The 14,925-nt window shown below is 37.5% G+C and overlaps 1 protein-coding gene across 1 annotated transcript; it reads left to right on the forward strand.

Annotated features, from left to right (window-relative positions):
• Positions 1-3,644: 3,644 nt before the first annotated feature.
• On the forward strand, positions 3,645-14,651 carry lg19h8orf82 (linkage group 19 C8orf82 homolog). The gene is made up of 3 exons (XM_062027580.1): positions 3,645-4,005; positions 4,092-4,140; positions 13,645-14,651. Exons 1-3 carry the CDS (start codon positions 3,835-3,837, stop codon positions 14,112-14,114), a joined length of 690 nt encoding a protein of 229 aa, XP_061883564.1. The 5' UTR covers positions 3,645-3,834; the 3' UTR covers positions 14,115-14,651.
• Positions 14,652-14,925: the final 274 nt, after the last annotated feature.

The raw sequence follows: 14,925 nt of genomic DNA on the forward strand, positions 1-14,925 counted from the left end.
TTTGGACGGAAGCTCAGGCAAAGTAAGTAACTAGAAGAGGCAATTCCTGAAGGAATTGCGTGTGAATGCTCCAATGCTGAAGTTGAACTGAAATACTGGAACATTTTTTTCGAATTTTTGTAGTAGAGCACATAATTTCCCAAACAGGCGGAACATTTTGAAGTTGGAACAGTTTGGATTAGAGATGTCCGATAATATCGGACTGCCGATATTATCGGCCGATAAATGCTTTAAAATGTAATATCGGAAATTATTGGTATCAGTTTCAAAAAGTAAAATGTATGACTTTTTAAAACGCTGCTGTACGTACTGGTGCACGGACGTAGGGAGAAGTACAGAGCGCCAATAAACCTTAAAGGCACTGCCTTTGCGTGCCGGCCCAATCACATAATATCTACGGCTTTTCACACACACAAGTGAATGCAAATGCATACTTGGTCAACAGCCATACAGGTCACAATGAGGGTGTGCGTATAAACAACTTTAACACTGTTACAAATATGCGCCACACTGTGAACCCACACCAAACAAGAATGACAAACACATTTCGGGAGAACATCTGCACCGTAACACAACAGAACAAATACCCAGAACCGCTTGCAGCACTAACTCATCCGGGACGCTACAGAAAAATACACCCCCCGCTGCCCCCTATCCCCCCGCCCCCCACCTCAACCCCGCCCACCTCATGCTCTTTCAGGGAGAGCATGTCCCTAATTCCAAGCTGCTGTTTTGAGGCATGTTAAAAAAAAATAATGCACTTTGTGACTTCAATGATAAATATGGCAGTGTCATGTTGGCATTTTTGATGTCCAGAATACTGTGGAATTTTGAGCTGAAAACAGAGCTTTTTTGTATTGGATTCAATGGGGTACCAATACTTCCGTTTCAACGATTGACGTCACGCGCATACGTCATCATATATAGACGTTTTCAACCGGAAGTTTAGCGGGAAATTTAAAATTGCACTTTATAAGTTAACCCTGCCATATTGGCATGTGTTGCAATGTTAAGATTTCATCATTAATATATAAACTATCAGACTGCGTGGTCGGTAGTAGTGGGTTTCAGTAGGCCTTTAAGAGGAATGTTTTGATGGTGGAACGGTTGAAATGCCATGAATTGATTACCGTGGACCCCGACTTGAAAAACGTATTTGGGTGTTACACTACCGTACATGTGTTGTGGCCACACTACATGTGTTGTTGAGATCTTGCTGCTACAAGTCTTCTTGGACCAATTTGTATGGTTATTTAAAGCTAATACTTCCTTGCTAGGACTGATACTTCCAAAGTAATGTGTTACACAAATATAGTAAATTCTTTACCATGAATTGACTAACGTGGACCCCGACTTAAACAAGTTGAAAAACTTATTCGGGTGTTACCATTTAGTGGTCAATTGTACGGAATATGTACTGTACTGTGTGATCTACTAAAAAAAGTTTCAATCAAACCATTTAGTGGTCAATTTTTACGGAATATGAACTGAACTGTGGAAACTGTACTGTTTCATATAATGTTTTCTACTAATAACAGTCTCAATCAATCAATGCGTTGAAAAATGTGGAAGGAGTAGTCGCCAGGAAAAAAAAGAGTGGAAATATGGCTTTGGAAAACCAGGAATTCTGGAAAATCCATGAATTTTTTTAGAATTTGGAAGAATAATAGTTAAAATTTCCAGGATGGTGGAATGTGTTGAAGGTGGAATGGTTTGAATTGGTTGAAAAATGTGGGAATGATAGAAGTTTGAAAAATGGTCAATTCATTTTGAATGGGTTCAATCCCGGGCTTGGGATCTTTCTGTGTGGAGTTTGCATGTTCTCCCCGTGACTACGTGGGTTCCCTCCGGGTACTCCGGCTTCCTCCCACTTCCAAAAACATGCACCTGGGGATAAGTTGATTGGCAACACTAAATTGGCCCTAGTGTGTGAATGTGAGTGTGAATGTTGTCTGTCTATCTGTGTTGGCCCTGCGATGAGATGGCGACTTGTCCAGAGTGTACCCCGCCTTCCGCCCGATTGTAGCTGAGATAGGCTCCAGCGCCCCCCGCGACCCCGAAGGGAATAAGCGGTAGAAAATGGATGGATGGATGGGAAATGTTCCGGAAATCTGGGAATTTTTGGAACTTTTCAAGAGAAAGCCTGCGATTCCTGAACAGGCTGAACAGTTTGAAGTTGGAACGGTTTGAATTGGATGAAAAATGTGAAAGGTAGAGCGCTCCAAAATCTGGAAAAGAAGAAGTAGAAGAATAAATTGATGAATTTTGGTGTAGGAAACCATATGTGTGAATGAATTTGGAGCATTGATTGATTGATTGATTGAAACATTTATTAGTAGATTGCACAGTACAGGACATATTCCGTACAGTTGACCACTAAATGGTAACACCCGAATAAGTTTTTCCACTTAAATCAATTCATGGTATTTACACAATTATTTTCATGTTACAAATTTCAAGAGTAAGGGCGTTTTTGTAGCGTCCCGAAAGAGTTAGTGCTGCAAGGGGTTCTGGGTATTTGTTCTGTTGTGTTTATGTTGTGTTACGGTGCGGATGTTCTCCCGAAATGTGTTTGTCATTCTTGTCTGTTGTGGGTTCACAGTGTGGCGCATATTTGTAACAGTGTTAAAGTTGTTTATACGGCTACCCTCAGTGTAACCTGTATCGCTATTGATCAAGTATGCGTTGCATTCACGTGTGTGTGCGTACAGAAGCCGCTCATATCTTGAGACTGGGCCGGCATGTTGTTAGAATGGATGAAAAGCGGACGTGACGACAGCTCGTAGAGGACGTTAAAGGCAGTGCCTTTAAGGCACGCCCCCAAGACTGTGGTCCGCCGGGTGGACTACGAGATATAATGACTGATTAACACCTTCATTCGATAATGAAGGTTGCCTCAGCTCAAAGCCTGAGCGCCGACATTAATGAATTAGCATCCAAGAAAAGATGGCAGGTATCTGGCTTGGGCACATCAGATTAGATCAGTGTGTTGCAAACTGAGCAGTTTAAAGTCCTGAATGGTTGGTTTATTCATTGTTATTTTATTTTCAAATTTATTAGCCTGTGGAAAAAGTTAATGTTGATATTTACCTCAGAAGGCTGCAAATAGAAAAGAGGCATTCAATTTTTATTTAAATTGTATTTGATATGCCATTGATATTTTTTAATTATTATTATTATTATTTGAAATTTGATTTTGCATGTCACTATAAAGTTATAAGCCTTCCTTGTTCAATATTCAATGCAAAACTTGTTTGGGTCCCTATTAAAAGGTTAATTTGTTCAACCTTGGCCCGCGGCTTTGTTCAGTTTTAAATTTTGGCCCACTCTGTATTTGAGTTTGACACCCCTCTGTTAGAATGACTACATCTATGGCTAAGAAATTCTTAGCCATAGATGTAGTCATTCTTAGTAAGAATACATTAAATGAACTCTGCTTCTTTCTATTCTTTTCGGACATGTTGAAGTGTGGAAGTGTAATCGTGTAACTTTGTTAAGCATTTTCGACCCAAACTAAACTATTTTAAACTAAGCCATCACCAAGTGTGCATAAACTTATAACCTCAATCAATCATTGATTGATTGATTGATTGAACTTATAACGAGTGCGTTGTTCCAATGGAAGTACTATGCACTTCGTCCACTAGATGGCAGTGGTCGAAAAGAAGCGACCCTCATGTAAGCATGTCCGGGTTAAACAATGACGGCTAAGTTAAATGTCGTTTTTGACGTTATTTAACACTTTATTGATTTACAAAAAAGTACCCTGGTCACACCAGGTATTCGTCGGGCTGCCGTTGCTTTTGAAAGAAAGTGCAGTTTGACGTGGCGCTCATGTTGTTTATTCGGACTACTGCGGGTCTCCGCAGTCAGCTTCTAACCGGTTTACGCAACTCGCTTTCCGGCTACAGCACCTCCAGAGCCGCCGCTGCTGCATACATCCAGGGCCAGAGCCCAGAACCACGGATCCGTGAGTACTTCTACTACATTGACCACCAAGGACAGGTGAGAGATGTTTTCACCCGTCGTACCAAATAAGTGTGTGAGTGTGTGTTCTTCCCATCACATGTGAGCTTGTGGTCCTCTTGCAGTTGTTCCTGGATGACACCAAAGTGAAGAACTTTGTCACCTGCTTCAAAGGTACAGAAACGTTCATTTTTTTTTGTCTTGGAGACGTCAGTATAATACATAAATATTTAATGTACTTCTTTAATATGTTGTTTTAGTTATTGTGTAATTTTAATGTCGGTTTGTTGGGTAAAAACTAGGGGTGTGGGAAAAAATCGATTAGAATTCAAATCGGCATTCTCACGTTGTACGATTCAGTGTCGATTCTCATTTTTCAAAAATCGATTTTTTTTTTATTATATTTTTTATTTATTTATATATTTTTATTTTATTTTTTATTAATCAATCCAACAAAACAATACACAGCAATACCATAACAATGCAATCCAGTTCCAAAACCAAACCCGACCCAGCAACACTCAGAACTGCAATAAACAGAACAATTGAGAGGACACACAAACACGACACAGAACAATCCAAAAGTAGTGAAACAAAAATGAATATTATCAACAACAGTATCAATATTAGTTACAATTTCAACATAGCAGTGATTACAAATCCCTCATTGACATTATCATTAGACATTTATAAAAAAAATAAAAATAAAAATGAACAATAGTGTCACAGTGGCTTACACTTGCATCGCATCTCATAAGCAATGTTCCCTCTAATTTTTCATGTGTGTGAGCAAACGCACAAACTCCCTGAGCATTCAGTGGAGCACATGTGAGCAACATCAGACACGTGCACACTGTGGCCACACCAGCGTCACACCTGTCTCAAACCTGACATCATAACAATTTAAATGTTTTATTAAAATTATTTTCTGATATAAGTGATTTTGCCCCCTTACAATGACAATAACAAAAAAATATGTTTTTCGTGACCTATGTGCTAGTATTGTATGTCTGGCTGCGGGTCCTGCCTTTAAAAGAAATGTTACCCCTTTCAGAGATTACATTTAGTTCCTGTAACTTTCTGTCTGTAAAATACATCTTTTTATTAGCAATTATGAAATCTAGTGACAACATTTCATGAATAATATCCTTAGATTAACATCCTTAATAAATGGCAGTAAAATAAGCACACATCTGATTTAGGAGTCAGAGTGTTACAACCTGGCATTTACACTTTGTGTGGCGTTGGGGTTGTCCGACTTTTTGTGTGGCCATAAAGGCATCACTGGCTAAGTGCCATGAGTGCGTGTGTTGGTGCAGGTGAGACAGAGCGAGCGACTTCTGTTGATATGACGGATGACAAAGTTGCTTTAAGCCTGGTTTGTATGGCAGAAAATGACCAGTTTTTCTAGTAAAAGTTTTTTTACTCCTGTTTTTGGTGTGGTTTTTGCTCAATAAAGTGATTGATGGAATTCCTGTCCGCAAAGTGTCTGGACAGACGATAATTGAACTGTGTTGACAAAGATTGTTTTATTCATTGGGACCACTCTTGTTGTCAACCTGTCACTCACAGAGTTGCATTGCAAAATCATACAGAATAAATTGTAATGTGTTTATTTCGTTTACAGTTCAGATGGGATTTTTGATTTTCTGCGCGGCATTAATTTGCTGTGCGCAGAGGACGCGTGAGCAGTGCGCAATTGCGCAGGCGCGCACCTTAGAGGGAACGTCGCTCATAAGCACTGTGTCCAATATTTTCCACAAAGATAAAATAAGTCATATTTTTGGTTCATTTACTAGTTAAAATTAAAAATCTACTACTCTGCTTGCATGTCAGCAGACTGGGGTAGATACTGCTGAAATCCTATGCATTGAATGAATAGAGAATTGTTTTGAAATGGAAAAATATCGTTTTTGAATCGAGAATCGCGTTGAATCGAAAAAATCGATTTGTAATCGAATCGTGACCCCAAGAATTGATATTGAATCGAATCGTGGGACACCCAAAGATTCGCAGCCCTAGTAAAAACCTCTCTAGGGCTGTGTCTCAATTCGCGCACTTCCATACTTAAAGTACGTAAGTGCGCTGCGGGTCAGGACCCGGATGTTGTTTATTGTTTATTGAGGATCCCCATTAGCCGGCGCAAAAACGGGGTCCTTTTCAAAAGTTCAAAGTAAAATAATAATACACAGATCCAGTTACAAAACATACACAAATACAGTTACAAATAAAAGAAAGGGAAAAGAAAAAGAAAATACTCAAAATAATACAAAAATAACAGTACACAGATCCAGTTACAGAACATACGCAGATCCAGTTACAATAAAAGAAAGGAAAAAGCGTTATTAACGGCCAGATTGGTCAGTGCTTAATACAACTTATGTATTACTCATACAAAATATTATATTCATGATTGAGGATGCTTTATTATTGTCCGTTCTTTAACATTCTGTACGCGTTGCCCCACCGTAGTGTGCTGTAGTGTGCAGTACATCTAAGGACAGCTCCAGACTGGAGAAACTGATCAGGCGGGCCGGTTCTACGATCGGAATAAAACTGGACTCACTGGTGACGGTGGCAGAGAAGAGGACTGTGGAAAAACTAGTGAGCATTCTGGATGATGCCAGTCACCCTCTGCATACCGTTATCAGTAGCCAGAGGAGCCTGTTCAGTACTAGACTGCTTCATCCCAAGTGCAGGACTAATAGACTAAAAAACTCCTTTGTCCCACACGCCATTAGACTGTACAACTCCTCTCTGGGGGGGAGGGGAGGTACTAGGATGACAGGGGATGCAAAGCAATAACGGTGCAATACTTTTTCATAACATGGTCACTACTGCCTAGTTTCTCTTGTTAAATTCTTATTTTACTGTTATTTTTATTCTCATTGTTGCTTTTTAATTTTATTCTATTGTAATATTTTTATATTTTGTTTCCATTTATACCCCCATTATTTACTTATTACTTTTTAAATTTGATCTCAATTTTGTACACTGCTGCTGGAATTTTAATTTTCCTGAGGGAACTCTCCCGAAGGAATCAATAAAGTACTATCTATCTATCTATCTATCTATCTATCTATCTATCTATCTATCTATCTATCTATCTATCTATCTATCTATCTATCTATCTATCTATCTATCTATCTATCTATCTATCTATCTATCTATCTATCTATCTATCTATCTATCTATCTATCTATCTATCTATCTATCTATCTATCTATCTATCTATCTATCTATCTATCTATCTATCTATCTATCTATCTATCTATCTATCTATCTATCTATCTATCTATCTATCTATCTATCTATCTATCTATCTATCTATCTATCTATCTATCTATCTATCTATCTATCTATCTATCTATCTATCTATCTATCTATCTATCTATCTATCTATCTATCTATCTATCTATCTATCTATCTATCTATCTATCTATCTATCTATCTATCTATCTATCTATCTATCTATCTATCTATCTATCTATCTATCTATCTATCTATCTATCTATCTATCTATCTATCTATCTATCTATCTATCTATCTATCTATCTATCTATCTATCTATCTATCTATCTATCTATCTATCTATCTATCTATCTATCTATCTATCTATCTATCTATCTATCTATCTATCTATCTATCTATCTATCTATCTATCTATCTATCTATCTATCTATCTATCTATCTATCTATCTATCTATCTATCTATCTATCTATCTATCTATCTATCTATCTATCTATCTATCTATCTATCTATCTATCTATCTATCTATCTATCTATCTATCTATCTATCTATCTATCTATCTATCTATCTATCTATCTATCTATCTATCTATCTATCTATCTATCTATCTATCTATCTATCTATCTATCTATCTATCTATCTATCTATCTATCTATCTATCTATCTATCTATCTATCTATCTATCTATCTATCTATCTATCTATCTATCTATCTATCTATCTATCTATCTATCTATCTATCTATCTATCTATCTATCTATCTATCTATCTATCTATCTATCTATCTATCTATCTATCTATCTATCTATCTATCTATCTATCTATCTATCTATCTATCTATCTATCTATCTATCTATCTATCTATCTATCTATCTATCTATCTATCTATCTATCTATCTATCTATCTATCTATCTATCTATCTATCTATCTATCTATCTATCTATCTATCTATCTATCTATCTATCTATCTATCTATCTATCTATCTATCTATCTATCTATCTATCTATCTATCTATCTATCTATCTATCTATCTATCTATCTATCTATCTATCTATCTATCTATCTATCTATCTATCTATCTATCTATCTATCTATCTATCTATCTATCTATCTATCTATCTATCTATCTATCTATCTATCTATCTATCTATCTATCTATCTATCTATCTATCTATCTATCTATCTATCTATCTATCTATCTATCTATCTATCTATCTATCTATCTATCTATCTATCTATCTATCTATCTATCTATCTATCTATCTATCTATCTATCTATCTATCTATCTATCTATCTATCTATCTATCTATCTATCTATCTATCTATCTATCTATCTATCTATCTATCTATCTATCTATCTATCTATCTATCTATCTATCTATCTATCTATCTATCTATCTATCTATCTATCTATCTATCTATCTATCTATCTATCTATCTATCTATCTATCTATCTATCTATCTATCTATCTATCTATCTATCTATCTATCTATCTATCTATCTATCTATCTATCTATCTATCTATCTATCTATCTATCTATCTATCTATCTATCTATCTATCTATCTATCTATCTATCTATCTATCTATCTATCTATCTATCTATCTATCTATCTATCTATCTATCTATCTATCTATCTATCTATCTATCTATCTATCTATCTATCTATCTATCTATCTATCTATCTATCTATCTATCTATCTATCTATCTATCTATCTATCTATCTATCTATCTATCTATCTATCTATCTATCTATCTATCTATCTATCTATCTATCTATCTATCTATCTATCTATCTATCTATCTATCTATCTATCTATCTATCTATCTATCTATCTATCTATCTATCTATCTATCTATCTATCTATCTATCTATCTATCTATCTATCTATCTATCTATCTATCTATCTATCTATCTATCTATCTATCTATCTATCTATCTATCTATCTATCTATCTATCTATCTATCTATCTATCTATCTATCTATCTATCTATCTATCTATCTATCTATCTATCTATCTATCTATCTATCTATCTATCTATCTATCTATCTATCTATCTATCTATCTATCTATCTATCTATCTATCTATCTATCTATCTATCTATCTATCTATCTATCTATCTATCTATCTATCTATCTATCTATCTATCTATCTATCTATCTATCTATCTATCTATCTATCTATCTATCTATCTATCTATCTATCTATCTATCTATCTATCTATCTATCTATCTATCTATCTATCTATCTATCTATCTATCTATCTATCTATCTATCTATCTATCTATCTATCTATCTATCTATCTATCTATCTATCTATCTATCTATCTATCTATCTATCTATCTATCTATCTATCTATCTATCTATCTATCTATCTATCTATCTATCTATCTATCTATCTATCTATCTATCTATCTATCTATCTATCTATCTATCTATCTATCTATCTATCTATCTATCTATCTATCTATCTATCTATATGTACAAGACATATAAGAACTTCTTGTAAGAACTGAAATTACATTTTCGGCACAGTCCAACTAAGAGCAGACATACGTTACAGGGAGACAAGAACAGGACCGCCAACGGATCAGCCACTTACGGCGCTCCTTTAAAAAGGTGGGAAAAAGGTGATTGGGAAAGGGGGGAAGAGTAAAAAATATCAGTCAAAGGCTGGACCCTCGGGAGGGGTCCAGACTGAGTCCAAGGGAAAAAACCTAATTTGCCATAGCACACATAAACAAGTTACATATAATCACAACAACTCGCAACAGGGGGGGGAGTTGGGGCCCTGGAGGCCGGCCTGCTGCTATAAAGCGCTACTGGGTGTAGTGGTGTTGTGTCCTTAGGCCCGGGGCCGTTCTGCATGCAATGCAAGCAAAGTTCGACTTCCAGGGGTCGTTGAGGAGGGAGGGAGGTCAAAAGCGTCCATCTTTGAGAGTCCTCAGGGGATGTTTTCAGAACATACATATGCAAATTGTCAGAGGGAACACCTCAAATTAAAAAAAATACATTATTGAAATTAATTGACATTTTCATCCGCTTAGCAAACCGGACACTAAAAAGCTATTCAAACTTCAGAAAGTATAAATAAAGTTTTCAGTTTTCCTCTTTCAAATTACGTACGACTTATGTATGTAGTGCAGTGGTTCTCACCAAGTACAGACTTGTTGCAGAAAAACATTCGGGGTGGGAGGGCATTAAACTTTTTCAGGTGGGGGGGCCGCCAAAAAAATAGTGCACAGTTGTTTAAACGGCACTACTGGGGCTTCGTCTGCTTACAACTCATTACTCTGTGTCTGACAAACACTTTATATTCAAGGTTATTGTAAGGATATGTGTTTGAAATTATTTAAGCCTTTATCGTGTCTGAAAAATGAAAGAGTTGGCCATTTCTATAGTAATAATGAAATTGTAAAGGACTGTTATTGATCCGATGTAGCTTTTAAACCTCTTGTTTAAAATCTACACACAATATTAACTGCTTTTTGTTCATGCACATAATAAATATTAATAAAGTGTTTGGATATATTCATTGAATCATATTCTTGGTTGCCAAAAAGGGGTTCAAAGTAACATTTTGAGATTGACACATCTCAGAGACACCCCTTAAAAATGCACAGATGAGATGTGCCAATAGGAAAATAATATTTTAAATCAAATGAAGCAAATTACATTTATTTAGTGCTTTTACCTAGAGACTCAAAGCACTTTACATAGTGAAACCTATTATCCAGTGGTGGGCCAGCAAGGCCTTCTCTGCTGGCCTAACATAACCAGAAATCATGATCATAATTCAAGATAAAAGTTTTTGTTTTTTTACTTTTCCTAAATATCTAAATTATTCATATTCCCTTCATGTCATATTATGCTCCTCTCAGTGCTGTTTTTTTTAGGTTAGAGTTGTTATCCAATCAATATTCGGCTAGCTTATGTTGCCATGCTGTACAAAATCTGCCCGGGGCCTTCAGAATCAACAATGCAGGCGTCTGTGCACTGTAAGTGAACATGCACATACAGTTGATAGAGAATTGCGTTAGCCAATCAGATCACGAGTTGTTGTCAGTAAGGACATCTAGCTGGCCCTGACATTAACGCGTCCTGTGATAGGATACTCCCTTGGGAGTACCAAGTGAGTATCCTATGTCTATGAGGCTTTTTTCCTTGGCCTCAGTCTGGACCCCCTCCCTGGAGTCCAGCCTTTGACTGAATATTTTTTTACTCTCCCCCCACCCCACAAAAGTTTACCTGTTTCTCACCTTTTTTTTGTAAGGGCGCCGGAAGTTAGCAGAGATCCTTTTTCTGTCTCTCTGTAATGTTTGTCGGATCTTGAATGGGATTGTGTTGAAAATCTCAATTTCCCCTCGGGGATTAATAAAGTACTTCTGATTCTGATTCTGATGAATGATTTGTGCTGATATCGTATCGGGTATCGGCATCTGCATCGGCCAATAGTTAAAGCATCGGTTTTGGAAGTGACAAAGTTGTATCGTGACACCCCTAGTTATCTCGCTAATAAGATTCATAACCTACTGTAAATAATCACCTGTTTCATCAGGTTGTTGTCAATCTGTCGCGGTCCTTTTTGTTAAAAAAAACATCCTTAATTCACGTTTAAATTATTTCCATGCATGCGGCTCCGCTACTGAAGTGCTTCTTCTTCAGGGGAGGCTCAGACAGGCTGCTTTACGCAGATGCTACCTCTCTGTTGGACTTTGGTACTGCAAGTTTTTACATCCATCCACAAAGAGTGGGAATGTACACACAGTCCCAAATCCATGACTGTTGTTTAAGGGTGTAGCGGTACGTGTATTTGTATTGAACCGTTTCGGTACGGGGGTTTCGGTTTGGTTCGGAGGTGTACCGAACGAGTTTCCACACGGACATATTAAGTAGCGTACCACACGTTTTGTAAACAATGCACGACACACGGCATGCTAGCAACGACCGGGCTACGACATCATGAAATAGTCAGAGCTGGAAGACCCTCCTGCCTCGTTAAGATCTCCCGTTTGGGAACATTTCGGCTTTGCGGTGCGATACGAGTGGCGGACAAAGCGAAAGCGGTTTGCCGGCATTGTTCAGCAGCGGTAGGGTATGCTTCTGCCAACACGTCAAACATGCTAACCCATTTTGAAGCGGCACCACCCCCAAGTGAACATCGTTTCAACGAAGAGAAAGACGAACACACAGCTGCCCACCGCATTCAAGCAGCCTCTCCTCGGTGAGTCAGGCAGGGCTAAAGCAATAACAAATGTTTTTATAGTAGCAGATTTAAGACCATATTGCATTAAAAACTAGATTTTGACCCACTTCTATGGTGGAAAAACAATGAGCCCATATATCCTCTTACTGCCAAGTTAGCCAGGCACTACCTCGCCATACCTGCTAGCTCCGTGCCCAGCGAAAGGGTATTTTCCACAGTTGGAGACATTGTAACTGCAAGCAGGTCGGCTCTTTCTGCAGACAATGTGGATAAACTGATTTTTCTGGCAAAAAACATGAAGATTGAGTGAAAGTCACCAGGGTTAAAGGCTGGGGGGGAAATAAAAGTTAATCTGAGGCTGAGTTGACTTGAAACTGTTTAATGTTGCACTTTTGTAGAAGAAAAGTTTTGTCTACTTGAGGCAGTTTAATGTTGATTAACGTGGACCCCGACTTAAACAAGTTGAAAAACTTATTCGGGTCTTACCATTTAGTGGTCAATTGTACGGAATATGTACTGTACTGTGCAATCTACTAATAAAAGTCTCAATTAATCAATCAATCAAAAAAAGCACTTTATATGTAAAAAGATTTTGTTAAGAAACCATTCTGAGCCTTATCTTATTTAGTTTTTATTTTATATATGTTGACTGCATTAACCCTGGCAATGGACCCAGTGTGTATATGTATGTTATTGTTATGCTTAGCATTCATGACTGCTGTTGCACTGATCAGCCTAGTGGTGGCTCACATCCATCACACACAGAGCTATTTCTATTTTTGGGCAGACTTATTATAGTGTTCCCAATGTTAAAAGGATAAAGCCATTGTTTACAAATTTGGTAAATAAATAACCAAAAAATTTATATTTTGTTGTTTTCTTACTGTACCGAAAATGAACCGAACCGTGACCTCTAAACCGAGGTACGTACCGAACCGAAATGTTTGTGTACCGTTACACCCTTACTGTTGTTGCATACTGACAATCGCAATATTACCCGCTTCTTCATCTGTTCTCCAATAATACAAGATATTTCAAGTTAGTTCCTCCCCTACTTCTCAATTGGAACACATTTAAAATAATAATAATAACCTAAAATGTACGGAAGTGAGCACACAGTCATGGACTTTTTAAATGTATGTGAATACAAAGTGACGTTGTTTCTCATATTAGGTATCCATCCCAATGTGATTTATTTTTTTACATCACCAGACAAACACTTCCTGGCTTTCTTCTTCAGTCGTCTGCGTGTCAATCAGAGCGGACGCTACGTGGACTTCCCCTTCCTGTCTCTGTGTGGGAGGGAGAGGAATTTCCTGCGCTGCGACGACCGGCCGGTGGTCTTCACCCACCTGCTGGAGGCCATCACCGGAGACCAGAAGCTCCTGTCCTTCTGCGGGGGCGCAGAGAAGCTGACCGCGCCCTTCCGGCCTGAGGCGCTTTACATGCACCCGATAAGCGGGCGACTTTACCACCCCTGTTCTGAGCGGACAGGTGGCGTTGGCCTGGTGAGGTCCGCCTTGGCTATTGAGCTCAGCCCATTCTTTGTCTATGCTTCAGAGCCGGGCCAATCAGGACTGCCTACACACTTCCTGTGGGGAGAAGAGCAGCACTCACTGACCAATGAGCTGGCAGGAAGCTTTCCCACAATAGAGGATGACAGTGGAACAGGACTGAGTTAAAATCCACAGCAGAAAAGGTGTGTGTGTGTGTGTGTGGGTGCGAGGTTGCAACAAAATAACTCCCTTGATCAGTGATATTGCAGACAAATGAAGGGTATGAAATATGGCGGCTGTGGTGAAAACAATAAATCTGTTGTGTCAAAATTTTCAAGCTGAGTTGAGTGAATCGAAAGCTAATGTGATTGTAAACAATGCAATGTTTCACTTTATCTTAAGACTTAACTCGTCCACCATAACTCGGACTAACTTCTTGCCTGTCTTTTTTTTTCTTTTTTCCTATTGCACATAAATTCCAGCAGGGGGCGACTCAACTTTTGCAAAAAAAAACATGATACAGGACTCTTCAAAGGGTTCCTCTGCTTTAAAACGTTTGACTAATAAAGGTGATAATAAGTGGAAAAAATGTAGGTTCACCTACAACAATCAATTAATATCCACATCACAGCCACGTAATGTAGCTTGTTTTAATGCAAAATCAGCAAAGAAATATAGTGGGAACAGTTAAATAGCAATATTTGAACCCCATACATAAATTTTAATGACAAAAAGCTTTTGGAATTCAACTTGCTTATCTGACACGCCATTTAGGGAAAGTCATACCTGGGATAGTCACCTGACAATAACTTTTGAAGTGTTTAATGCGTGTTGCCAATCATTGCTATATTTTTTATTTTATATTTTAAGTATTCACAAAAAATATATAACAAATATACCGTATTTTTCGGAGTTTAAGTCGCTCCGGAGTGTAAATCGCACCGGCCGAAAATGCATAATAAAGAAGGAAAACAACATATATAAGTCGCACTGGAGT

This window comes from Entelurus aequoreus, linkage group LG19 (genome assembly GCF_033978785.1).
Source record: "Entelurus aequoreus isolate RoL-2023_Sb linkage group LG19, RoL_Eaeq_v1.1, whole genome shotgun sequence".
NCBI classification, from domain to species: domain Eukaryota; kingdom Metazoa; phylum Chordata; class Actinopteri; order Syngnathiformes; family Syngnathidae; genus Entelurus; species Entelurus aequoreus.

Bases quoted from the DNA above. Each gene is read 5' to 3' on its own strand.
- lg19h8orf82 (XM_062027580.1), top strand. From the start codon at position 3,835: ATGTTGTTTATTCGGACTACTGCGGGTCTCCGCAGTCAGCTTCTAACC. The intron at 4,006-4,091 runs GTGAGAGATGTT...GTCCTCTTGCAG, and splicing joins ACATTGACCACCAAGGACAG to TTGTTCCTGGATGACACCAA. The intron at 4,141-13,644 runs GTACAGAAACGT...TTACATCACCAG, and splicing joins CTTTGTCACCTGCTTCAAAG to ACAAACACTTCCTGGCTTTC.